At 35.0% G+C, this 27,612-nt stretch overlaps 1 protein-coding gene across 1 annotated transcript in view; it reads left to right on the forward strand.

Moving 5' to 3' along the window:
- Positions 1-27,612, forward strand: part of KPNA1 (karyopherin subunit alpha 1) — a 56,247-nt gene that overhangs the window by 23,441 nt on the left and 5,194 nt on the right. The window contains exons 3-12 of the mRNA XM_006215752.4: positions 1,628-1,735; positions 4,503-4,602; positions 6,727-6,821; positions 13,362-13,493; positions 14,532-14,620; positions 15,024-15,123; positions 15,880-16,043; positions 17,495-17,573; positions 21,752-21,877; positions 23,468-23,595. Of these exons, the coding sequence (XP_006215814.1) occupies positions 1,628-1,735; positions 4,503-4,602; positions 6,727-6,821; positions 13,362-13,493; positions 14,532-14,620; positions 15,024-15,123; positions 15,880-16,043; positions 17,495-17,573; positions 21,752-21,877; positions 23,468-23,595 (1,121 nt within the window). The remainder of the gene's footprint in view (positions 1-1,627; positions 1,736-4,502; positions 4,603-6,726; positions 6,822-13,361; positions 13,494-14,531; positions 14,621-15,023; positions 15,124-15,879; positions 16,044-17,494; positions 17,574-21,751; positions 21,878-23,467; positions 23,596-27,612) is intronic.

Raw genomic sequence — 27,612 nt, forward strand, 5'->3', positions numbered from 1 at the left:
CAGGACTTGATGCTGCCAAGAACGCAAAAGATAACTGCACTTTTAGAGCTTTCCCTTTAGCAGCCAGCACTTAATATGTGTTCTTTAGGCAGCACTGTATAAATGACCTTTGTTTATTTGACACCAGCAGACTGAACTAAAATTTACTTATTTAGCAAAAAATTTTACTAGTTGATGTCATTCCAGTTGAGCCAGTCTTGTAATTTTTCATGAATAAAAAGACAGGCACTTTACATTTACTATTAAAATATTTTGAAATAAGCTAACGCAGTATGAGTAGGTAACAGTGCTGCTTCATAAAAACCATAGTGATGAAGAATAGAGGCTTGCTTGATGTTTTTAGTTACAAGAAGTATCTTGTGAAGTAAGCAAGGGGTTATTATTACTATTTTTTGTGACAACATGGATGGACATTGAAGGCATTATGTGGAGTGAAATAAGCCAGACAAATACTCTATGATTTCACTTACATGTCGAATCTAAAAACAAAAAAATTAAAAAAACCGAACTTGTACTCAGACTTGTGGTTGCCAGAGGCAAATGATTAGGGGAGGGAGAATTGGAAGCAGGTAGTAGTAAGAAGGTACAAACTTCCAGTTATAAGATAAATAAGTGTTGGGGATGTAATGTACAACATGACTATAGCTAACACTGGTGTATGATATACAGGAAAGATGTTGAGAGTAAATCCTAAGGGTTCTCACCATAAGGAGAGATTTTTTTCTTTCTTTTTATTGTATCTGTATGAGAAGATGGATGCTAGATGAACCTGTTGTGGTGATCATTTCACAACATATGTAAATGAAATCCTCATTCTGTACACTTTAAACTTACATAGTGATGTGTATCAGTTAGGTTGAGAAACTGGAGCAATCATGTGTATCCCAGTAGTGCATCAGGAAAGACCTCACAAATTCCTTAAAAAACTAAAAATAGAGTTACCATATGATCCAGCAATCCCACTCCATGGCATGTATCTGCACGAAAATATAATTTTAAAAGATACATGCACCCATATTCATAGCAGCACTATTTAGAATAGCCAAGACATGGATGCAACCTAAATGTCCATTGACAAATGATTGGATGAACACACACACATACATACACACACACACTGCTGGAATACTAATCAGCCATAAAAGAGAATGAAATAATGCCATTTGCAGCAACATGGATGGACCTAGAGATTATCATACCAAGAGAAATAAGTCAGACACAGAGAAAGACAAATACATGATAACACTTATATGTGAAATCCAAAAAAATGACACAAATGAACTTATTTGCAAAACAAAGAGACTCACAGAAAAAACAAACTTACCATTACTAAGGGGGAAAGTGAGGGGATGGATAAATTGGGAATGTGTGATTAGCAGAAATAAACTACTATACACAGAATAGATAAACAGCAAAGCCCTACTGTATGGCACAAGAAATTATATTCAGTAGCTTGTTATAATGAAAAAAATATGAAAAAGAATATATGCGTGTGTAACTGAATCACTTTACTGTACACTAACATTGTAAATCAACTGTACTTCAAAAAAAAAGTGGGGTGTCTAGTGTTTGAATATTGAACTCCATTTTGGTAGAATTACTTTAGTAATAGTCTTTTATTTTTCAGTTATTCAAGCGAAGAAATGTTGCTACAGCAGAAGAAGAAACAGAAGAAGAAGTTATGTCAGATGGAGGCTTCCACGAGGCTCAGATTAATAACATGGAGATGGCACCAGTAAGTAGGATAATGAAAGAAATTCTTTTTAACTCTTTTTCTGATGAAGATACGAGGCTTCAGTCTCTTTTGGGGTTTAAAAAAATGATCAGATGGCTATAAAAAGTACTTGGCATTTCATTTTTAAAAGGAAGCCATATACCTAACCTCATGATTCACTAAATGTTTATTATATTTTGAATAACATGTAGTTAAACAGAATTAATTAAATTAGGAAGAATAATTTGGCTATTAAAACTTAAAAAGATAATCATAAAATAAAATTATTCCTTAAGAGTTGAATACTAAGGGATGCTTTAAAGGAAGCCCCAATTTGTTATTCATTTCAGTTACAAAATTGGACATACTCACATGACTTTAAAAATTTGCTCTGTGTTGCCACTATTGGAATTTTCTGTTGCAACCCATTTTGTAACATTGAGGTTACATAAACAGATAAAAATTATGCTTTATTTGTATGGATCACACTTCTCTAGATTTCTAGCTTATTATGATCAGTTGTATAATGTTTTAGTATATATATATGTACATGGTTTTCAAAACAAGAAAAATCTCTTCTACCTCAGTCACCCAGGTTCTTTCCACACTGGCAACCACTGTTATTAGATTCTTACTTTTTTTAAGAAAAATCCCCCCTCCTTTTTAGGCGGCAAATGGTAGCATATCGCACACGGTATTTTATAGATCTTTCTCTTTTTTTATGTCACGTATCTCCAGTTTTTATGGACCAATTTTTTGGAATTAGAACAATTTAAATTGCTTTGGAATCTGTAGATACTGTTGCCAACACTGTCATTTTGTGGTTAATCCCTCTAGGCCCTTCAGGAAGTTCAGCTGTCTATTTTTTAAGTGGATATTAAATGATTATGAAATATTTTGTGGATGGTATTAGTCAGGGTTCTACAGAGGAAACAGAACCATTGAGGGGGAGGAAGAGAGATTGATTGATCCATTGATTGATTTGAAGGAATTGGCTCATGAAGTTGTTAGAGCTGGTAAGTCTGAAATCTGTAGGGCAAGACAGTAGGCTGGAAATGTAAGAACTGATGTGTTTTTTTCTTCCCCCCCCTCCAGATGTGTTGCACTTTTTAAATTTTAGGAGGGAGGTGATTAGGTTTACTTACTTATTTTTAGAGGAGGTACTGGGGATTGAACCTAGGACCTCATGCATGCTAAGCATGCGCTCTACCACCTGAGCTATATCCTCCTCCCTGATGTGGTTTTGAGGCTAAATTCCTTCTTCAAGAAACCTCAGTCTTTGCTCTTGGGACTTTCAGTCAATACCACCTGCATTTTGGATGGTAATGTGCTTTACTCGACTGCACAGATTTAAGTGTTTATCATATCTAAAAAAATACTTTCACAGTACCATCTAGGCTGGTGTTTGTCCAAACAGCTGGGTACCATAACCTAACCAAGTTGACACATAAAATTATCTGTCCTAGTGTACTCCTTGTCATCATGGCATCCATACCCAACTCCTTAAACCATACTGAGTCTCAGATAAAGACAATGACAAGGTCATACCTCCTTATATTGTGATACAGCTATCCTGCATGCAACTGAAGATGCATAACCTTTTTTTTCCAGAAGAGGATGCAAAGTCCTTGGGTGATATTTACTTCTCTCTGTGATATCCTATAACTTAAACACTATGAATGTAAAGTGAATACATCATATGTTATATGATAACAGGATAAGAGAGGGAAGAAAACAAAGATACACATAGATACAGATACATGGAAACATTCATAAAAAATTATATAGGTACTTTTGTTTATTCAGGAACCAGACTTAAACATTTCAAAGTAATTATTTTTCTGATTCTTGAGAGCAGAATGCTTCATTCTCCCCATGGATTATTCCTAAGTATGAGATACTGCTTACAAACCACCCAGCATTTACAACTCAGTACAGCTTTCTTCACAATTTAGCTTGTTGACTTAACAATCCTTCATGAAAAGTTAACAATTTTATTTCATTGTGACAAATGATCCAGAGAACAAAGTTTAGCTATTAATACTGGGGATGGGTTGTAGTAGGAAACAAGAAAGCTCTAATAAAGGAAGAAAATAGTGGGAGACTGAAAACTTCTAATTCAGCAAGAAAATAGAAATTTTAAATAAATTTAAGAATCAGCTGTTGAATTTGGCAGTGTCTAGAATCTGATTTATACAAGACTACTCTATACTCATTCAGTAAGTATTTGCTGAGCATCTACTTTTTGCCAGCCATCAGTGATAGAGTGGTAAGATAAATAGGGTTTTTGGCTTTCATGGAGCTTACAGCATACTGGGGGAACCCAAGCAATAAGCAGATAACTAAGAAGAATATCTGATAGTAAAAAGGATAACTAAGAAGAATATCTGATAGTGAAAAGAGCTAGGCATAGGATTAAAGTAGAGTGATGTGATAGAGATGGAGTGGCTGCTTTAGATTTGGAGGTCTTGAAAAGCCTTCTTTTAGAACTTAATCTGAATGACAAGGAACAGCCTGTCATGTGATGAACTGGAAAGGAAGAAGAGTAAACTCCTTGTCTTAGAGTTTACTACTAAGATTTAATTTCTTGCCGTGGTGAGCTATTTATGATGGACAAAAACTTTTGGCTTCATCACATTATTAATCATCTCATACATTTCTACATGAAAAGATTGTCCTACCTTTGTGTAACTCTTCTATATAAATATAATTAATAACTTGGCCACAGTTTATACTGTCTTTGTTTTCCTTTGAATTAAAGTTAAAAATTCATTGTTTGTGATCCCAGGGTGGTGTCATTACTTCCGACATGATTGAAATGATATTTTCCAATAGCCCAGAGCAACAGCTTTCAGCAACACAGAAATTCAGAAAACTGCTTTCAAAAGGTGAGTTCTGAATATGTTAAGTATATTTTTTCACTTATTTACAGAATACTACTTTTCTATAATCTGTTTTTCACACTACAGATAACTTGCTTTGGAGTGTCTCTCCACAGAATAAAAGGATGCATACAGACAAATGTATAATTATGAACCATGACTAACTTTTGAATTTCCTTATTTATTTGTACGATCTTACCAGGACCAGAAAGCAGCGGCATTTTCATTTCTGAACTATCTTATGAAAGATCTTAGTGATAAGAACAGTAGCAGTATTTTATGTTAATTCAAATTGAGAAACTCCACTCTTTTAAGAAAAATGTAAAATATCACTTGAAAGAGCAATGATTGTTGATTTTAATGTGAGCAGTTTAACAGTGAATTGAAGTATGGATTTATTAGTGAGCAGGGTAACTACCCTTTTTTTGGTATAATTAGGATAGAATGGAATATGATACTTCTTTTTGTCTGGGCAAGTAAGAACTCTGAAACTCTCAGCCATATTAAAATGTCGGTAGTACAGCGAAAAAAATGACAATGAATATATGTATGTTCATGTATAACTGAAAAATTGTGCTCTACACTTGTATTTAACACATCATTGTAAAATGACTATAACTCAATAAAAATGTTTAAAAAATCAATAGTAAATATTCTCAGTAGTAAGTTATGGTTTTTTGGAGTCAGGTGTGATAAACTGAGGTTAACTGGAATGAAAAACCTACCACCATAACAAAAAATAATTGTCTTTTGCCTGACAACTTGTTAAAAATATCCAAGGGTCATTATCATGTATACTTTCCCCACCTCTCTAAAAATGTCTTGTCTGTTTTCAGCATGCTGACCCTAATGGGTTTCTAAGATAATATGGCTTTCTGAGACCTTTCACCACTCTGCTACCTTCCAGCATGTATTCAAGTTTGCCAGCCATCCCTCTTAAAAATGTGATAATTAGAATACAATCCTCCAGATGCATTCTTAATACTCTAAAGTGTGGTAGGAGATTGTCTCCCTTGTGCTGACACCATACATTCTAATATAGTCCTCCAAGCTAGCATCAGTTATGGTAGTCATGGCATAGTAGTAATGTTTCATTGTATTTGCAGCAGTCTAAATAAACTTCTTAGGACTTCTCTTCATAACTGTGAAATTACTGTCATGTGGTTTTTTAACTGCTTTTAAAAAAAATCATTTGCTGAATTTTGCTTTATACCTGTTGTTTTATTGTCAACTTTGGTTTATTGTTATTCTTTCTATATGTTGTTTCTGTAATCTAGCATATTAACTACTGCATTTTTACTGTAATCATCAAATTTATTTGTTGTATTTATATGAATGGTTAATAAAAAAGTTGAACCAGGTGAAGAACATATTATTAGAGCTTGCTCCAAATTAACATTCACCCATTAGTCACCTCTTCCAGTAAGACCACTGACTTGGCTAGGATTCCCTAGGAGTACTGTAATCCAACTGCCATTTTGCTTGCATTGCTACATGAGTGTCATCAAAAACTTTGTCAAATCTCTTGCTGAAATTAGCATGCTGAATGTTTAGGACATTTATCTCTTCACCCAGCAGATTTCTACTGAATGACTTCATTTATAAAATACTCTGCCATAAAATATGAGATTAATTTGGCAAGTCATCCTTAGTGAATTCTTGCTGGCTCCTACTTCTCACTACAGCTATAAAATTAGATCCTGCAAGCATACTCAGAATCTCCTAATCCAGTTTCTTAAGACAATTTATTTTAAAGAGAGACTTAAAACTCATACATAGGAAAAGGATTAGAAGAAAGTATACCAAAATAATAATAGTGGTTGTCTTTTGATGTTTTTTCCTCTGCCTTCTAAGTTTTCTAAAATAGTAGAGGCAGTAATTTTAATTTTTAAGAATTCTGCCCATTATTTCCTCGTTAAGGCTTATCTGATTGTGAAACCTTTTAAACTACCCTAGTCTCAAAGTGATGGAACTCAATTTTACATTTTTTTTTTCTTTTTTAGATTTCCAACATGAAAGAGATGCTAAAATGGAGGGAGGGATATTATGAAGTAAGTTTGAGCTATAAAGTCCTTGCCTTGAAATCAAAGGATTGTTTCTCTTCTTTCCTTTTATTTTATGGGGAGACAGAACCTAATCCTCCTATTGATGAAGTCATCAGCACACCAGGAGTAGTGGCCAGGTTTGTGGAGTTCCTCAAACGAAAAGAGAATTGTACACTGCAGGTGCGGACCTTTTTCATTTCTTGCCTCATATCTTAAATTTGCATTGTAAATTTACATTTTGTATACAGATTTGTTACTTATTTTAATCTAGATGAGGGATTAATTTTTTGATACTGATGTTCCCCACAACTACATTGCAGATTGCTCTGATAGCTTTGTTAACATCCAGGCCCTTGGTTTTACTCTTTAAAATTCTTGTCATTTTTAGTCATGTAAAAGATTATTTTATAATGATTGTGGATCATTCTTACCTAATAGGGGATTGTTTGTAGTAGAGGAGCCATTATAAGGATCTAAGTGTGGGCCATGTAAAATTTGGTTTTGAAGGATTTTTAGATTATACTTGTTGGCCTTCTTAGGTCTGTGTTACGTGGGCTAGATCAGAGACTCACTGATTCCCAAACCTGGTCCTAATTAATCCTCCCTCTTGCTTGACCCCAAAGTTGCTGACAAGGAGATAGCCTTGTTAGGAATCTGTGTGTTTTCTGTTATGTTAATTTAGCCTATCAATACTGTATTATATAGGGGTTCCAAGAGGAAATTCTACAACTTCTGGATTAGGTAATTTTTACAGTAAAAAGAATCAACTGTTAACTGACTCTCATCCAGGGAGTTACTTAGAAATTTTAGAATACTATATTTTTCCTCAATAAAATTGGATTTTGAGTAAATGTAATTTTTTAGTAGCTCAACTTCCTTGAAGTAACCAACTGAATCAGTTTCTGTGTTATTTTTTAACAAATACCTGTGATACCTTAATTCTCACTTGCAGGATCTAATCTGAATGGCTCAGGCCCTTTAGAGAGATTCTGCAACTCTAAAGATTGGCTACATGCCCGGTAGATCACAAAATGGGGTTATTTTTCCAAGTAAATATTTACTAATAACAATCAGAAAGATAAACTTTCACCCCCTTGTTTATTTTGCCTTTGCTGTAAGGCTGTAAGGACTGGGGCATTTTTGTAAGTGACAGTCCTTTTCCCCAGGTTCCTTTCTGTCCAGAGCATTAACGATAATTCATAAGACTTGATGCTTTGTCTTGATATTTTCTCTCCTTTCCTCCCATCCCATCTTTCTCCTTCTTTTACTCTCTTTGTTGCGGTGATGAGTTCCTTCCAGAGGAAAAACAAGAAATCCAGAAAAGGTAGAGTACTTCAGTGTCCCATCAATTTTTCTTCTCCAGTTTGACATTTACTAATCCCCGAGTTCATTTGAATTAAGATTCTGTTTTGCTAGCTGCTTTCTGGATTGTAATTCTGGTCCCCATCTAAGGCCAGGATCACCAGCCACCTGGAAAATAATCAGGTTCATCTAGAGATCAAAGAAAGAGGACTTTTCTCAGAAAAAAGGAAATCCAGACAACCAACACTGCAGAGAACAGAGCCTGAGCCCCTAAGCAACCTGTCAAGAGAACCAGAGGGAATAAATGAAGAGCCTTACTGCAGTTTATCTTTTGAAAAGCTTTGTAGGAAGAAAAAGGGAGGTAGGGAAAATTATCATTTTGTTCGTGTGAAAATGTTTCTATCCTCTACGACAGTAAGAGTGGTTTGGAGACACTAAATTTGCTCCTGGAGCTAGCAGTTTTTAGTAGGTGGTTGCAGAGGTCCAGTTCCTTAATGCATTAAAGGAAGATGGTATAACTAGTCCTGAAATGAAAAATGTCAGAGAAACAGGTCTTTTCCCATCCCTGCTTTCTCCAGTCTCTGTAAAGAGCATGATATATTCTCTCAGACAGTGTCCTCTCCTGGCTAACATATGTGAAGTCTACATCATTTTTGATTCTGTAATTCTGAAGTGTGTATCTTAACACATCTGAAGATGAAAACCTTCAGCAATCTCTAATTTGCTTCTATCTAAATTCTCAGATTCCACCCTTGTACAAACTAATAATTAGACTCAAAGATTGAGAAATGATTCCTCTGGAAGTGATCACCTCAAGATTTTCACTTTAGCTATCAAAAGCCTGAGATAACCAACCTGTTTATTATCTAAAGGTCATCATCCTCAGCTTTTCTTCTGTGTACATGTAAGGACAACATGATGTTCTTTCTCCAGTGTGACTATTGGGTAACCTTCACCACCCCAGTATATTGATGGAGCAAGTATATTGATGGATATCTTAGAGCCAGGAGGCTTCATGCTCAAATAATTAGACATGCTCTGGAAGCTTGGAGGTTACTCCTTCCTATGTCTTCCTGGAGAGCTCTAGGATGTAAGTTGTCCCTGATACTTCTCCCTGCTTATTAGAAATCTGAATAGTACGTCTTCGAAATGGGACATTTTCCATTTCTCTTCTAGAAAGAGAATAATGATATATGGTCATATTAGTTACTCACTGATAAGTCCTTGAACAAACAACCCCTTCATTCCATAGATAAAGAACTGTGAATCCTAATGAAAAGTCTCATCACTCCCTTTTTGGCTTTCCTTATCCCCAAATCAGTGGGGTACTTCAAACTAGAGAGATAAAAATATGCCTGCTTTGGGCAGTGCTACCTAGATACTCACTTGCCCTCAGATGAGATGAATATGGGTGGAATCTAGGATTTTGGAAGCAAACAATGCTGTTTAACTAAGAGCATTCTTAATTTCAGTGACATAGGCCACAGACATCCTTGAGTCCTTGACATGAGATTGATCTGCCTTATGGTATATTCCCTGGGCTCACTTTGATTGGTTTTTGGAGTCCAGGCCCAGCATCTGTGTATAGTCCTTAGCAATGCTGAGATGTTGCATTCCCAAACCTTCCTATAGAAACTTATGAAAAATAGCTAGAAGTAAGTCAGTAACTCCTAGTTCCAATCATTAGACAGATACTCCTCTTAAAGTTGTAAATTTGAATTAAATTGATTTAGTTTTCCCATTTCTACCTTTCTGGTCCCCTCTGAAAGCTAAATGTGACAAACTGCAGTAAGCCTTCATCCTTCTACATCTTTTCCCATCCTCATTGATCCCTCTACCTATCTTGAAAGGTTGCTTAGATGACTCAGGCACTGTTCTCTGCAGAGTTCGATATCTGGGTTTATTTTTCTGATGTGAGCCTCTCTTTTCACTTGCTCTCCAGGTGAGCCTGGCATTTGCTAGGAACCAGAGTGGAACCGGCAAAGTGGCCAGCAACAGAGTCCTGATCCAAATGGAGAAAGGGAACCAGGCGTACCTCAACCTGGAGTGGGAAACTTGATAGGAGGTCAGAAGTACTTCAGCTTTGGATTCTCATTTTCCTTACTTAAGGAACTGAGCACCAGAAGGTAGAGACTGAGAAAAGGAAAGAGAGAACATACCAGATCTTCAGTGTATCCTTCAGATTTCAGTTGTAGCCTTATTTAGCAGGTTCTGGGCAGTGAAATATAATAGTGGAATTATAATTTATAAGCATCACAGCTGCATGATCCCATTCTTGGAATATAGTAGTATGGAATAACAAAGAGGAGGTAAACATTGTAGTTATTTTGGCTATTACTTCAGGTGATAACCATTTTTAGGTATTTTTCATTTCATCATGTTGCTGAGTTTTTCTTGAGTTGCATGCTTACTTACTTAGATTACTTTTTTTTTGGCCATTTCTATTATAACTGTATGCAGTTGTTTTTGGTATCAACCAACTCTATGCATTCCCATTTTCCAACTCTTTCATGATAAATTCTAGTTTGGGACCCAAGGCTGAAACATTCCTCCTGCTCAAAAAATAATGACTGCAATACCCAGTGAAAGAGAAGCTACATAGTTCAAAGTACAACTGGTTTTTAAAAAAACATACTTACATATTAAACACATTTGAAAGTTGCTTATTCCAACACTTTAACAGGAGCCTGTACTCATGGGGAATTTTCTCTTCTCTATCCCTCTTCTTTTTCATACATACATGTATATCACAAATACACACATGGGTAAAGAAAATTGCACAAATATAGCTTAATGAGTTTTTACAAGGTAAACATCAAAATAATCAGCACGCTGTGTGTGTGTTTTAATGCCTCATTAATTCATGAATATAATTTGAGTTTTCAGTGGCCCTCTGGTTTTAGTTACTCATCTAATTCTGTCCCCAATAATGATGAAACTATTTTCTGATTTCTGTTCTTAGCAAGAGAGACATAGAATTTTCTTCACAGAGGTTATAGTCGGTTTGTACTTCTTAGTAATAAACACAACTCTGGTACATTCTTTTTTTTCTGAGATGGCCTAATTTCCATTTTCTTCCATTCATGTTCAGGCTTTTATTTACTTATTCTCCATTTTCTTAATCATTGTCACTCTGTATTGTTTTGCTTCTCCATTTTATTCACTTCAGCATCATCTGGAATTCCCTTTCACTTCCTGGGAGACCTTTGGTGCTGAATCTCTTCAGATAAACAGCAGTTTGAATTCTGGCAGCAATTACTATTTTAATTTCTTTTCATTGAGAGCTCTTTAATATATCCTTTTTTTTAACTCAGCTTATTGTTACCATTTCTTTTGCATCAAAATCTCACTGCAAACTATTTTCTCTTTGATAAGATTGGTATGTCTGTCTGCTCATTCTCTACAGGTTGCTTTTCCTCAAAGTTTGCGTTTTTTGACTGTCGAACTTTGAGCCTGCCTTCTTGTAGGAAAGTTTGCTTTTGTATTCATGTCATATATCTCTTTTACTAGTTAATTTTCCTAGTAAGCAAAAGAAACTACATTTTAGGTGAACAGTGTTTTCCTTTTAGCATTCATTAAATAATCTGGCATATCATTATTTGAAATTTCTTGTCCTTGATACCAAAACTACAAGCAATCAAGATTCTTGTCAGTGTTACAGGTATATTTCAGAGTGGAAACTACGACTGGGCTCATAAACCTACTAGATGAGGAGGCTGTAATCCAGTTCTCTTTGACTGGCTATGTAACATTCATTACTCATATCTTTTTCTGATAGTTTCCTCATTCGTAAACCAGAAAAGCCAGGCTTCTCTGGGTTGTTGTAAGGAACACTGAAAGTGTGTGAGCTGTGCTTTGAAAATACAGAGTAGTGTATAAATGGAAAGTTTCAATTCAGACAGATTGAAAAGGTTTTGAACATTGGTATGAATCATTATAGAGGAGATATGTGATGAGTTTTTATTCTGCGATACTCAGTGTTTTAAAAATCTGCTAAACTTCTAAGTTATCAGACAGAAAATACTCCCTCTTATTGTGCTCCTAGTCTGGGCCTCCCTACTGCTGTAATATCAGGGCCCTAATTGGCTATCAAATCACTGTATCTCAGATCTCATTTCTGTATATCACATTTATAGGTTTCTTTGAATATCCCCTTTAAAGGGTCTTCTGCTATGAATTTGCTATCATTCATGTAGCTTTGGACTGTGCTCTAATTGTCTCCCCATTTCTTCCATCTTCCTCTGCCCCCAGTGATTGATGCTTCATTTTTCCATATGACAGCTGGCTTTCAGTTGACCCAGAAGCTTAAAAAGAGTCCTGGCTCCATCTTTTGATGACTTTTATTGATTTCTTATTCAAGGAGCATATCACTGAACTGAAGACAGAACAGAAGGAGGAAACAAAACTAAAATTTAATTAAGAACTCTGAATAGAAATATAAGAGTTTATTCTTGGGCTTTAAGGGTTCATTCTTGTGTTTCTCCATATTAGGCTAAAGAGTCAAATTACTATAGAAATGTGTAGAATTAGTAATGTGATATATTTTTTGTTGGCCACAATATCCTTCATACCTTCTGCTTTCCAGTTTATCATCCTTTAAGAATGCTCTTTTTAAAAGAGTCTTACCTCTGTGCCTTGGTTTAGAGCCTTCTCATTTATTATAAGCTCTTATCCTCTGAAGCTGCAATTTTTATTAACTGTGTGCTTGTTAACTCTTTTTGACCTACTTATTTAAATTCTTTTGCCTTTTTCACTCTGCGTATATTTTACTCATTTTACACTAACATTCTTTCCTGACTTCACTTTTCCCATCCTGTAGAAATTATTTAATTTTATTTTTATTCGATAAATGCATGGTTTAAAGCCAAAAGGTTCATAAAGACTTTACTATGATAAATGTCTTTCCTTCTCATACTTGCTTCCCATTCACCCTGACCTCTCTATGTAAGTAACAAGTATTTACAGTTTATTGTGACTCCTTCAAGAGAGAGTCTGTGCAATAAGTAAATTAATACATCTATTCCTTCTTAACCCTTTTAGAAAGTGTAGTATGGGATCATATTAATGTACAGTGTTTTCCTTTTTTTCCCCTCCATTCATATATTGGGAGACCATTCCATTCAGTATATGAAGCACTCCCCTATTCTGATCGTCTTATGTTAACTGTATCTTGATCTGATGTTTTAGATACCTTCTCTAGGCTAAGGTATTTCTTCAGGAATTATTATTTTAAAATTAACATAGTATTTACCTGATAGATTATGCAAATAATGATCTCAGATTCTTTTCCTCATGCACAGAAAACCTTATTGTTAATAAGTAAACAAGCTATTAAATTCTATATTAAATTATAAGATATACTTATAAGATATAAGCTATATTAAATACAAGATAATGAAATTATTTTTATCTTTATAGTTTGAATCAGCTTGGGTACTGACAAATATTGCTTCAGGAAATTCTCTTCAGACCCGGATTGTGATTCAGGCAGGAGCTGTGCCTATCTTCATAGAGTTGCTCAGCTCAGAGTTTGAAGATGTGCAGGAGCAGGTAAAAAATGAAACAAGAGAAGCATGTCAAAGGAAATACTTTTTTCCTTCGGTCTTGCATTCAGGGTCTTAGTTTTACCATTTGGATATGATATCCATGGTTCATAATAGGGAGTATTCTAGAAATCTCATCTTACCCAGATGGAAAGTTTCATAGTGAATGTAGGCAGAATTTCTCCTAGAAACAAAACCATTTTCCCTTCCAACCATGAAATTCTTTAAGCCGTATGTATGTATATATTCACACACACATACATACTTTTTAGACTATGTAAGCAATTACTGAGGTTTTTCTTACAGTAATCTCTAGTTTTGAAGTGGCAAGTCTATGCCACTTTCGTGCAGAAAAGGACATAGAAAATGTGAGTTTTTAAATTACTGTAAACTTTATCAGATTTGTAAATATAAATCACTGCTAAATGTGTATGATTTTCTTCTACAGATTTATTGAGGTATAATCAAGCTACAGTGAACTGCATATATTTAATGTGTGCAATTTGATGAGTTTTGACATGTGTATATACCCATGAGACCATCATTATAGTGAAGATAATTAATATATCCATTGACTGCGAAAGTTTAATAAAGTTTTCTGCATTTTGATTGCTCTTAAATTCTTTGTTCAATGTTTTCTTTTGTAAGCAAGTTTAAAATACATTTTTAATTAGCTGAGTAAGCCATTTGAATTTCTGCTCTGTTCTAAGGGCTATATGGATTGCTAGCTACTTGGGGGTGGGATCCCCTAAGATAAAATATTTATGTATAAGAACTGGTAGTTCCCTTTAATAAGCTTACTGCCATGAGTGTTCACTTGTTTACTTTATAATATTTTTGATCGGTCTTCCACCAGTCCCGCAATTGTTTCATTTGACTCCCTGATGAATGAATTCAGGTTGTTAATATGCAATGTCCATGTATAATATGTTGTTTAACTATTATGTAATTTTGTAAAGAGTTATTATATGTTGGCATCTTTTTTGAGAGAATTATGAGAAAATTAAACTCTGTGATCTGTCATTAATGAATAATTCTTTCACAGGCTGTCTGGGCTCTTGGCAACATTGCTGGAGACAGTACCATGTGCAGAGACTATGTCTTAGACTGCAATATTCTGCCTCCTCTTTTGCAGTAAGTTAGTTTCTTCCTTCCTTGCTTCCTTCCTCCCTCCATTCCTCCCTCCCTCCCTCCCTCCCTTCCCCTCTTCCTCTCTTTCTCTTTCTTTCTTGTAATAAAAATATGAGAAGTTCCTCAGAAAGCAGTGCATCTTTCGAAATCACTTTTGATTTCCTAGTGCTACTTTTCATTATGGATATTTTCTTACTTACTTACTTATTTCTTCAGGCATCCTGTCTTATTCCAGTGCCAAAATTCTGAATTCCTTGTGTTAGAATTAAACTTTATTGTTCTGAAGAAGAGCTGTTTGAAGACATCTGTTTATCAATAGCAGTAAATAATATTAAATATTTTATCTTATGCCACCAAAGAACTAATGCCCATTATATAGTTTACCATTGTATCATCATGCTTACAGGTTATTTTCAAAGCAAAACCGCCTGACCATGACCCGGAATGCAGTATGGGCTTTGTCTAATCTCTGTAGAGGAAAAAGTCCACCTCCAGAATTTGCAAAGGTGAGGATTATGCTTGTGGGAAATTTGCAGAAAAAATATAGTTAAAAGAGTATACCAACCAGGGGGAGGGTATAGCTCATGTAGTAGAGCGCATGCTTAGCATTCACAAGGGCCTGAGTTCAATCCCCAGTATCTCCTCTAAAAATAAATAAACCTAATTACCTCCCCCCACCAAAACACCAAACAAAACCCAAACAAACAAAAGAGTATAGCAATCAATATTAATGTGAACAGAATAAAAATTATTTTAATAAAATTTAAAATGTTAGAATTTTATTTGTTTCTAGAGAAATAGGTCTTTTTGTTGTTTTTGTTTTAATTTGGAATAAATTTTAACTGCCTATAAAAACCTCTGAATTAATCTTAAAACGTGGCAATTTTTTGTTCTTAAAAAAGTATCAAAAATGCAGAATTTCCTAGCTTTAGCACTTGTGAAAATTCCTTTACCTCTTTGGTCCACAAAGCAAAGAATGTGTTTTGACAGGGACTCACTCTGAGCGTTGGTATTTATTCAACTTTGCTCTTTGAAATTGTTTTTCCTTGGGCTCTGACTACCTTGTTAAGGTAAACTGCAAGATCACTGACGGCATTCCCAAAGATGGAAATGTCACTTGGCCACTTACTGACTCCATTTCTAGAAGTACTAATAACCTCAAAAGTCACCAGATGTGTGCCTGGTTGCTTTCTGGAGTTTCCCACCTCACTTCTTGCTTTTATGTTATTGAGTTTTATAATCATATCATCTTCCCTTTGCAGGTTTCCCCCTGTCTGAATGTGCTTTCCTGGTTGCTGTTTGTCAGTGACACTGATGTACTGGCTGATGCCTGCTGGGCCCTCTCATATCTATCAGATGGACCCAATGATAAGATTCAAGCAGTCATTGATGCAGGAGTATGTAGGAGACTTGTGGAGCTTCTGATGTAAGATATCTTTAAGAAAGTTTGTTCTTCTGTCCCTCATATTTGTTTTCTAGTTGTTGATACTCAAATATTAATACCTTATTCTGACTCATTGTGCTTTGGGCTACTGTCTTTAGTTACTTGTTTATATTTATGTCACAACTGTCTATTTGTTTTGAGGAGTATAAAGAACCTCTCACTCTTAGGCAGAAACATTTGGAAAACTGATCTATGTAATTATAGCTCATGTTTAATGGCCTGAGACCAACCACTGGATAGCAAAAGGCATATTGCCACTAGAAACAGTCACTCCTTATCTTTTGTCTCATTTAGAACCTAACCCACAACTGGTTTTAGACTTTCAATTTTATTTTGCTTTATATCTTTGTGACGCCTTTGATTTATGAAGTGGAAGATTTACTGATGGCGTAAGTAAGACTATCAATCAAGATTTTAGAAAATACTATAGAAGAAAAAAATTAGAATGATAACATAATGGGGAAATGGTACAGTTATAAGCCATATGAGAGTTAACTGAAGGAAGTACAAAGGAGATGCAAGGGAACATTGCCCCAGAGAGGACATGTGGAATGGATTAGATAGTATAATTTACAGAACATAAAACTCAGGGATTATGACTGGCCATAGACTGGGTGCAAATCAGCAGCATGATGCTGTTGTGAATTAAAAGCAGTATGGTGCTGGAGGAGTCAGAAGTACAGCATTCAGAATCTGGAAGGTAATCTTTTGTACTCTAGTCACTAGATTACTGTATATTTTAACCATTTCTTTTTAGCCATCAGATCTTAAAATAAATATGAAGAAACTGGCATAGTTTTGAGAAGAGTGATCAATCTCATTAAAGGAGAGAGAAAGTAAGATTTTTAAGGAAAGCTAAAGGATATTAAACTTACTTAGCATGAGATCAAGACTTAGTATCTGTCTTGAAATATATAAAGGATTTGTACAGGGGTTTTTCGAACCAGTAAGTCAGCTGAGGTGTAGTAGAAAGAATTTACTATTTGGAGTATGAAGCCTGGCTTTCATTTTCAAGTTAGTACAACTATCGACATATTTTTATTTCTGTGAAAATTATACGATTTATAAAACTTAAAAGTGCTATATAAATGTTAACTATTGCTCTCCACTATCTCAGCAACCATAGAGACCAAGTGAAGGGGAAACAAAACCTGTATTAAAAAATGAGAGGGAAAACTTGGAATCCAGGTGATGAAATACCTGGTAAAGATTACTAGGACAGATTTGTAGTTTTTATCCAAAAATACTAAATAAAGGGAAAGACGGGACACCAAAAACATTCCATCATCATGATAAGGATGATAGGATTCTCTTAATAACCATCATAAGTACCATTCTCTTCAAGATCCTATGACATATTTTGGGTTTCAGCTCTAAGGAAAAGAGACTAAGGCTGTAACTGTTGGATATAACATTTCTTTTTATGATTGCAGGCATAATGATTATAAAGTGGTTTCTCCTGCTTTGCGGGCTGTGGGAAACATTGTCACGGGGGATGATATTCAGACACAGGTATGAATAAATGGTTAACTACTTTTTCCTTCAGAAACAGTACATTGACACCCCCTCACCCCCATGATTATGTTTCTGTTATAGTATTTAACTCTATGTTACAGGGGAGAATTGACAGTCTTTTTCATTAATGTTTGTTAAAAGTGTTGCTTGTAGCTATTTTGGGTTCCCTATGATAGAACTTACTGTTTTGGCTAGTTGGGTTTATTTCCCACCATCTGTTGGAACTATCTTGTGAGCATCAGAAGCCTCCAGTAGCATCCTTTCTCTGTCATCCTCATCTCATCTTCTCTGATAACTTCCTCCTTCTTGTGCATGGTAGGTCTCCTGTGTGAGGAGAATCTTCCTTTCTAGTTCTGTTCTGTTTTTCTTTTCTTTCCTTTTCTTTTTTTTCCCTTCCCTTCCCTTCCCTTCCCTTCCCTTCCCTTCCCTTCCCTCCCCTCCCCTCCCCTCCCCTCCCCTCCCCTCCCCTCCCCTCCCCTCCCCTCTTCATGGAGCTGTTCATTGAGCTTTATTGAGGTATAACTGACGTGCAATAAACTGCATTATATTTAGAATGTACAATTGGATATGTTTTGACATAGGTTTACACCCAGGAAACCATCACCACAATCAGCTTTCTTTGTTCCCCTCTGTAAATCCCTCCCTCTCTCCACTCCCAACCCCAGGCAATAACTGATCTGTTTGCGAGTGTTCTTCAGAAATTCTGTATACAGTAGTTCATCAGTACTTGGAGTATTTTCTCTCAGTCTGTGGTTTGTGTTTTCATTTACTTAATATCTTTTGAAGAATAAAAAATTCCTTAATGCCACCTTCTACTCCATTCAACTTCTGTATCAAGATATAGCCTCACAGTGGATTGTTCGAGCCATTTTTCTTCTTGATCCTGTCAGATGCATTGTTATCGTCTTTAAAAATTATCTTCCTAGGCTTCTGTGGTGTTGAAGTATTTTGGGTCTCCTGCCTCAGTGACTATTTTTCCTTAGCAAGCTCCTTCTGTTGTTCTTTTCTGTTTGTGGGATTATGTTCTTTTCTGTTTGTGGGATTATGCCCTGGAGGGGATAATTATTCGTCGATCTTATATTTATAACTTAAGCCATCACCCTTAGGCACCTGATTGAGAATTCAGAATTACATTTTAGCCTTAGCTCCTTCTTAACCAGCTCTGAATTTCAGCAGGACATTTGATGTTTTCACTTTTCTAATCTCTGAAATTAAGGAGACTGAATTTGTTCTCAGGTGTTTTCCAACTCTTAATATTTACTTTAAATGTATTCTGTCCACAAGGGAACTCATTATTTCCCCTGGTATATCTGGACCTCTACTTTATGTTCCTGTCTTAGTGAATGGCATCAGCAGTTGCCCAAGCCAAAAATCTGACATAAGCTCCATTTTTCCCTCTTTACCTTTTTCATCAGTCGGTAAATTACCATCACTATTCATCTTTTACAGTGCTTAGTTCAGGCCTTTCTTGTACCATTCCCATATCACCAGAAGGATGCTTGTAAATGCACATTTGATTGTGTCATCCTCTTAAAATATTTTATGGCCCCCTCTTGTCCTTGGATGGTGTTTAAGATTCTTTAATATCTGGCACCTATATAATGGAATGCTATGCAACAAGAATGAAGAGGCTATTAAGCACATATATGGAAGGATCTCCAGTATCTGTTGTTTTAAAGTAGGGAGGTGGTGCAGAATAGTGTGTAGGATATTTTACTATTTGTGTAAAGGGGGAACAGAAGGAGAGGAAAAGAAAATAATAATGTGTTTGATTATATTTGCATAAAATTCCTCTAGAAACATATACAGAAAGCCAATAACATCGGTTGTCTCTGGAGAACTGGGTAGCTCGGGTATAGGAGTGGAAAGGAGGCTTTTAACTATATAGTCCCTTTTTATTTTCTGCTTTAAAACCATATCAGTATATTTGCTATTCAAAAATCCATACTCTGCCATTAATGTCTTCTCATTCTTCAAGTCTTCCTACTAACATTATTTTCTCCGAGCAGCTTACTGTCATATTAGGTGTGCCTCCTTTTGTTTTCATCCATCATAGCACTTATCACATTGTATTGTAACTGTTTGCTAGATTGTAAGCTTCTAGAGGGGTGCCTGTGTCAATCCTGCTCACTTTTGTGCTTCTATAATCTAATAGTTCCTGCAATAATGTATAGAGACTCAAAAAATATTTACTGAATAATTGAAGTTCTAAATCTATGTCTAGTTCCATCCTCTGTCAATTTCCAGTCCCATGTCTCCAGTACCTGTCAGATATTTCTGCTTGTGTGTCTGACATTTGTCCTTCTCAGTTTATCTTCTCTCCCACAAAGTGAGTTCCAAGTCTTGATCTTTTTCTACTTCAGTTAATGATACAACTATTCACCCACACATGAAACTGCAGTCATAGTTGGTGGCTTCATGTCTCACAGCAAGTCAACAAGTCTTACTGATTGTTAGTGTTTCTAGATACATGTCTGATTACCTTGTATTAGTCCCTGTTTTTCACACACAGGGGTGGTTGCTGTACCCATCTTATCTATCCTCCTCCTCTCCTAGACATTTACCCCTCTCAGTTTATTCTCCCTAATAACAGCTTAATCTTTCCTAAAATAAGCTTGTTCACATTACTTTCCTCCTAGAAACAATGAGCTTTCTTAATGCCTATGAGATAAAGAACTTGAAAGATCCTCAGGAGTTTGTACTTTAATATTTTAGTTTCATTCTTCTTTCTAGCCTATTAATTTTTTGGGTACAGAATCCTTCCTTAATAGCCTCACTAATCTCTTCTTTTCTTATTTTGGTACCCTGTTGTAGCCTATCTCCTCATTTTTTCACTTCTGATCTATCTGCTTTGTCTTCCCTCTGCTTATGAAATCCTATCTGTGTTTCCTATGAACCCCATGAAGTCTTTTTTTCTGACTACTCCTCCTCAAGTATTATATTTAACTTCTGACATGTTTATTTTCCACACCACATCTTTGACATTTAAAAAATTGCTTTGTGACATCTTTTATAGTTGTTTGGAATGATTGTACCTGGTTAACCACAAGTTTTGTTATTTCTTGAGTTAATTTAATAGGCAAAAATTGGTTTCATTTTAATTTGTATTTCTTTTACTTTGAGAGTAACAACTACTAAAATTGTAGTTTCTCTTATCTACTTACATATTAAAGATAGCAACCCTCTTATGAGTTGCAAATATTTTTTCCCATTGTGTGGTTTGCATTTTAATTTTCATACTATTTTTTGACATGTAAAAATTCTTATTTAGTGAAATGTTAATTTCTCCCCCTATAATTTCTAATGTTGTTTTTATATTTGGAAATCCCCAAATCAGCTATTGATATTTCTTTTGTTTTATAGTTTCTTTTTTATTTACTCTTTAAATTGGTTGCAGATTTGTTTTAGTAACTATTTGGGGTTAAGAATTGATTTTATAAAATATTTTTCAATTAATCCCCTTATTTTAATACCATCTATTAAGTAAGACTACCAGTCATTGGAGGAAGAGGGGATTAACTTTATTATATACCTAACTCTTTATAAATACTTGCATTTTTGTTTCTAGACTAGATATCTATTCTGTTGTTCAGTGGTTGATTCTTGAGCCTGCCAAATATTATTTTAATCATTATAATTTTATTTTCGTTTCTGGTAGAGTAGATCTCTTTGTTCATGTGTCTTTGTCTTACTTCCCTCACCTTTGTAAGCTGTTTGATAGCTGGGAGCATATTCTTTTTAGCTTTATATCCTACAAATCACCTAGGGTACTTCATTAAGTATGTATTGGCTCATTGACTACCAGCTAGAGAGTTATTAGAAGACTTAAAAATCTGAGACCATTTCTGAATTTCTGGCCACTTGCTATATTTACCCATCCAGAAGATATTTTAATATGCTGTTGGCATAATGGTGAATGATTAATACATTGTTGTACCTTATTAATATAAGTATGTTTGGCAGTTGTGAGTGTATATAATGAAACTGCTTAGATAATCTTAGAAGTGAATTCTTATTAGCTGTGAATACTTTTTACATATATAAAATTATTTCTAAAATTTCAAGGGGCGATATCATTCCTTTGCCTATATTTTCCTAAAATAAAGTCATGGAGTTAAAGGTTTACTTCTGTTTGGATCAATATAATAAGTAAAATTTTCAAACTTTTCGTTTAGGTGATTTTGAATTGCTCAGCTCTGCAGAGTTTATTGCATTTGCTGAGTAGCCCAAAGGAATCTATCAAAAAAGAAGCATGTTGGACAATATCTAATATCACAGCTGGAAATAGGGCACAGATCCAGGTAATCTCATAGCTCCTATCCTTTTTTTATATTTTTATTAACTAAGTTTTTTTCAGTAAGCCTTTAAAAATATATTTTTTTCATTATTGCCTTGGAGACAACTAATTTGCAATATTGCTGTCTTGTTTAGTTTACCTTTTTATCCAAATTATAGAGGTTAAGTCTTTTGAAACTTACAGTTAGGCCTTAGTTTTTCCCTTTGCCTTTAATATTTGATGATTCGTCAAAATCTGAGAAACAGTGTCTTGTATTTTCAAAATGTTTTGATGGGAAGCATCTTCAGAAGCAGCTTTATGCTAAACAGATTGGTTTTATTCTTGCCAAGTAAAATGTTTATTTTCTAGTGGACCCACGTGTTGGATTGCTCAAGTTTTTCATGGACCCTTGGGGACCCTTTACTTTTGTTCTTATGTTGGTGGAAGAGTAACCCAAGTGGTTGGGCCAAATGGTTCAGCATTGGGCCATGAGAAAGGCTAGAACAACAAGATGGAAAAGATATAATACAGATTTATGGGACTTTGAGCTGAGTGGAATCATAGAGGTCATCTAATCCAACATTCTCAATTAAAAATGAAACTGAGACTCAGAGAAATAAAATGATTTGCTCAAGGATACTTGTAGTAAATGAAAGGATCAGGATGAAGCATCCTTCCACTAAGTTTTGCTGACTTCCTTCACTGGTGTGATAGAGTTCTTGACCAGGAAAGGAAGCATGGTTAGTCATCCCCAGAAGGCTGTCAGGGACTGAGACTGATAGCTGTAGCAATTTATAGCATGCATACAAGGTGATTTCAGCTGCAGCTGATTGTCTGCTACCATCAAGCTCTTATGTGAAATTTCAGTTTCATGATACAGGAAATGATATGAACCCATTTTAGGTTCTTGAGCTAAGGAGAAAGATGAAGAAAGCAATTTGTGGAAGACTACTTTAGTATTTGAGAGGGATTGAGTGAAAAGTACTCTGTCCAGCTAAAGGCTCTTCTGGTAATCTGGGTGGGAGGTGGTGGCTTGGAATAGGATAGTGGCAGTGCTGAAGGAAAGGAAAAGATAGACTAAGGATGTTTTAACTGAGAATGTAAAGGAGACTTGGTGACTGATTTAGAATAAATAAATAAACACAAAAAGAGCCTTCATGAATTAAGGAGGTTTGAAAGGAGACCTGATATAAAGAGCAGATGATATGTTTAAGGTGGTTAGCAGATGTAAAGTAAGCTGTTAGCCACCTTGGGCGGGGCTCCAGTGAGAAATGAGGACTTGAGAGTTAAAACACACATGTCAGGGTGCGGTGGATGCTGTGAGAGCAATGAGAATAGCAGATTATGAGCAGAACAAGAGAGAACAATAAAAGAGAAAAGAACTCAGGTAGAAAACCAGAAGATTATAAAGTTACGAACTCCAGGGAGGATGTTGTCAGTGATGCCAAGTATAACCAGAAAGTCCTTAGGGATAATGAATTAACTCCTTCCAGTTTACTTTTTAATAGGGCAAGGGGTGTCATTAATGAAGCAACTGAAAAGTTATAATTAGTATCATGAACATCTTTATAAATCTTGTAATTTCCCTTTCTATATAATTTTTCTTTAATTTCAGACTGTGATAGATGCCAATATTTTTCCAGCCCTCATTAGTATATTACAAACTGCTGAGTTTCGGACAAGGAAAGAAGCAGCTTGGGCCATCACAAATGCAACTTCTGGAGGATCAGCTGAACAGATCAAGTAAGTACTAACCAGGTAGTAAATTAAAGGAGAATTATTATGTCTGCCAATTAAGAATGCTCAATTCTAGCCTCTTGGATGATTGTTCCTAGTTTCATAATTAAATCCAGTGTATATTTAATTCCTTATACCCCTCCTGTTTTCTTGGGAGAAAATAATTCTGGGATGTGAGAAGTAAAGCATAGTTGAGGTTTGAAGCAATGGAAATACTTATGGGGTGGCTTGAGCCTACTCTGGAGGAGTTTGGTTAGAAACATCTTGGGTAGTGTAAAAGGTTACTTACAGAATCCTTGGAGTCCAACTTTAATAGCTAAATCTTGTATTTCTAGTTTAGGTGGCTTAGTAGTAGAACTGGATTAGACTTGGAAGAGATGTATATCTTAGAATAAAATGTCCAAATCAGTAGAGGCAAGTCTCCTAAAGCACTGTGTTCTTCAGTAAAGGGAGAGGTTTGTATCAGCTTGAGACTTAACTGGCCCCTTGAGCAGCAGCAGCTTATAATCTTAATGGCTAGAGAAGGCATAAATATGGACAGAAATCAGTTCCTCAGAGGAACATCATGTAGTTCAGTGCTTAATTACAGACATAAAAAAAGAACAAGACTCTTAGCCTGCCTCAGCTTGCTTTATGGGGAATTCAGATGAGAAGACAGTTTCCAATGAGTATTAAAGCATTAACCCCTTCCACATATGTAGTATCGGGGAAACATAGCTACTTCTCATATTGTTGCTTTATGGGTTAAATGTAGGCACTCAACTAATGCTAATTTTTAGTGCTCAGTTAGGAATTTAGAAATGAAAAGACAAAAATAGTCCTAAGATTTCAGAAATTGATCAGTTACAGAAGATAAGTAGTATGTACTGAAATAATAAAATTTAAGTAGATTAATGCAGCAGCTATTTCAGTGAAGTTAATCATGGATAGGTTTTTCAGGAAGACTTCAAGTGGTCTTCATTCAGAAGCATATATTTATATGAAATTGCATCTTTTTCAACCTTCAAAATTCTGGTTCTGGGGTACTATGATTTTGAGCTTGCCACCACCAGATGGCAGTAGTATGAAGTAATTTAGAAGTTACTAGAACAGTTGATAGTCAAGTTTTATGTTCAAATTCAGATTTATAATTTTTGTCTCAATATTTTATACCAAATATTTTCTTAATTGAAATGGTTAAACTGTACACATACATATTTTTAAAACATTTATAAAATACTATAGTGTCTTTCATCAAAAGATATTCAGGGGTATTTCACTGTTAGGAGTAGAATGGTACTATCCCTTTTAAAAATTCAGCATAGCTATTTATAATAATGAAGTTAACTTTCAATCTCCTAGCAGTTTCTTCTCAACCAGATAAAGACTTATCTTGAAAGATTATTATACAAATATTACAGTGCAAATTATAGAAAATAAACTGACTTTATCATTGATAAAAGGCACCTGTATGGCTTCTGCTTATTCTTGTTGAAAAGATTTAGATGCAAGAACCAGTTAGAATAACTTAGAAAATATCCATAATTGTAGGTTAAATATAATCAAATGCTAGTACATACTACAGTTTTTAAGAATGAAGGATTAAAGAATGTTGCCTGGAATTAGAGAAAGTTTCGTGAAAGGTAAATTTTGTCATTTAGGCAGAGGTTTGGCAATTTTGAAGGAGAGAGAATATCATTAGAAATGTGAGGGAATGTGCACGGCAAACGTTAGTGGAAGAGGTAGATCATTCTTTCTATACATTATTCTTTCACAAAGATGAGGAATTAAGTAATTGACGGACTTTGAAAACTAGGATGAAGGCCTTAATCTAGGGTATTGGAAAGACTTTGGAGTGTCTTTAACATTGACTGTAGTATGAAGAAGACAGTGTTTAGAGGAGAAGGAGTAGAGCAGTTAAAATGTTACTGCAGTAGTTTAGTATACAGTGATGGCCAGAATTAAGCTAATAGCTGTAGCATGGAGTTATGGGTCTGGTTATGGGAAAGAAGGATCTGTAGGACTTGGTGGCAGGTTATAGAAGGAAAGGAAAGAGCCAAAGATGACTGGAGAAAATGGTGGTGCTGTTGATAAAAATTAGGACACAGAAGAAGCAAAATCCTGTTTGAGAGAGGGGGTTTAAGACATAGTTTGTTACTCATCTAAAGAAATCTGACTTTATTATTTCAGCCTCTTTTAACTTTCCTCTGTTATAGAGTATCTGGATTTCTTGGTCATAAATTTCTTCTTCCTAAAGGAACTCCTAAATGTAAAATTACCAATCAGATTAGAAATATAATTCTCTTTTACAGATAATATATTCTTGTGGACTAAATGTCCTTACTCAGAAAATTTTCTTGATGGAAGCCTTTTCTGCAACAAAAGCCAGGTAGCATCCATCACCAGTGATTGCTTTATCCAAGTGTTTGAAATACACTGCACATAGGAGCCATTCCCAGACTTTAACAATAGAATTGTGCTTGTTTTCCATGCATCTTTTCAAGTCTTCAAACTTTCCCAAGGAAACACTCCTTCCTGGAGTACTTCTCACAAAATAATATGGCTTCCCAGTTCCTACACAGCCCACATAACCCTGATCACCTGTTTTGCTATTTGGTGCAAATTACTGTTTTTAGGAAAACTTGCATCAATAGTGAAATACCACTATGGTGGTCTTAAATCTCCAAAGATGAGTGGTTGCATCTGAAAACAGCACCTTAAATTCTTCTGATCTTGTAAGGAGGTTTTTAAGGAATACTATCAGCTGACTCAGTGATACCAGATACCATCACTGACCTGAAAGCAGAGCTTTTTAATTTTTTATGTCCTTGGGAAGAAAGTTTTCATTTGCTGTGTTTGTACACTTCTAGTAATCTATGTTAAAATACTTTAAATGGCTAGAATTGGGAACCCGGAACTCATTTAGTGAAATGTACCTGAATACAAAATACTAATACCGTATTTTGCAAATAAAATCTACTAACATCTTCAAAACTCTGGATTTAAAGGGTAGAGCTTTTTTATAAGAAAGTTTTAATCAGCAATCATAGTCAATTCATATTTATTCATTTAATTAATTACATACAAATTCTAGAAGCTTTCTGAGTACCTTAAAATTTGTTTTTAATTCTCAATCAAGTTTTCCATATACTGGTTTTCCATATAAAAGATTTCACAACCAGACATTGTTAAAAAAGTAAATGAATTTTTTAAAGGCAATATAAGGATTAGAACTAAGCCAAGAGTTCTAGCGAGGAGAGGAGATCACATTAAGAATAGTCTAGAATCAAATTTGAGGACAACTGGAGATTCTGAACAAGTCTCTGATACACCAATTGGTGTTCAATAGACTTGCCTGTATAGATCAGTAATTAATTGCAGACATGTAAGTCATTTAGTTAACTGCTCTAAAATTTTGTGGGGTTTGGTGACAGACTTAATCATGTGGTTCCCAGACTTTTCCAGTTGAGGAAACTGAGGCAAAGAGATCAGAGTAGCACAACTGGGATGTAATAGTGGTGGTTATCTCTGGGTACTTTTTAGTTTTCTTTATGCTCTTCTGTGTTTCCCAAATTTGCAACAACTAACACGTATAATCTAAAGAGGCTTAGTTTAGTGTAGTTTTGTTTTAAGGAAAAGAAAGAATTATATAGATATGTTGAAGGAATTGTTAACAGGTTTTAGGGACTAAAAACTGGTATAAAGGAAGAGGAGATAGTCAGAAATGGCTTTATGCCTGATGACTGACCTATTCTGTTCCTAGGACCTATCATCTTTTTAATTTTTTTATTGAAGAGTAGTTGATTTAGTTTCAGGTGTACAGCAAAGTGAGTCAGTTATACATATACATTTTAGGACATATATTGTCAGTAAATATTTAAATAAAATTAGGCACAATCCTATTAAATTCATTTGAGTAAATAATAAAACTAATATGACATAAAATTACTTGTAAAAAGTTAAAACTTAAAAGAACATTTTTAGATTTACAGAAAAATTGATATAGAGTTCCTGTGTCCTTCCTTCCCCTGTAAGTTTCTTCTG

The sequence above is a fragment of the Vicugna pacos genome, chromosome 1, assembly GCF_048564905.1.
Source record: "Vicugna pacos chromosome 1, VicPac4, whole genome shotgun sequence".
Classification (NCBI taxonomy): domain Eukaryota; kingdom Metazoa; phylum Chordata; class Mammalia; order Artiodactyla; family Camelidae; genus Vicugna; species Vicugna pacos.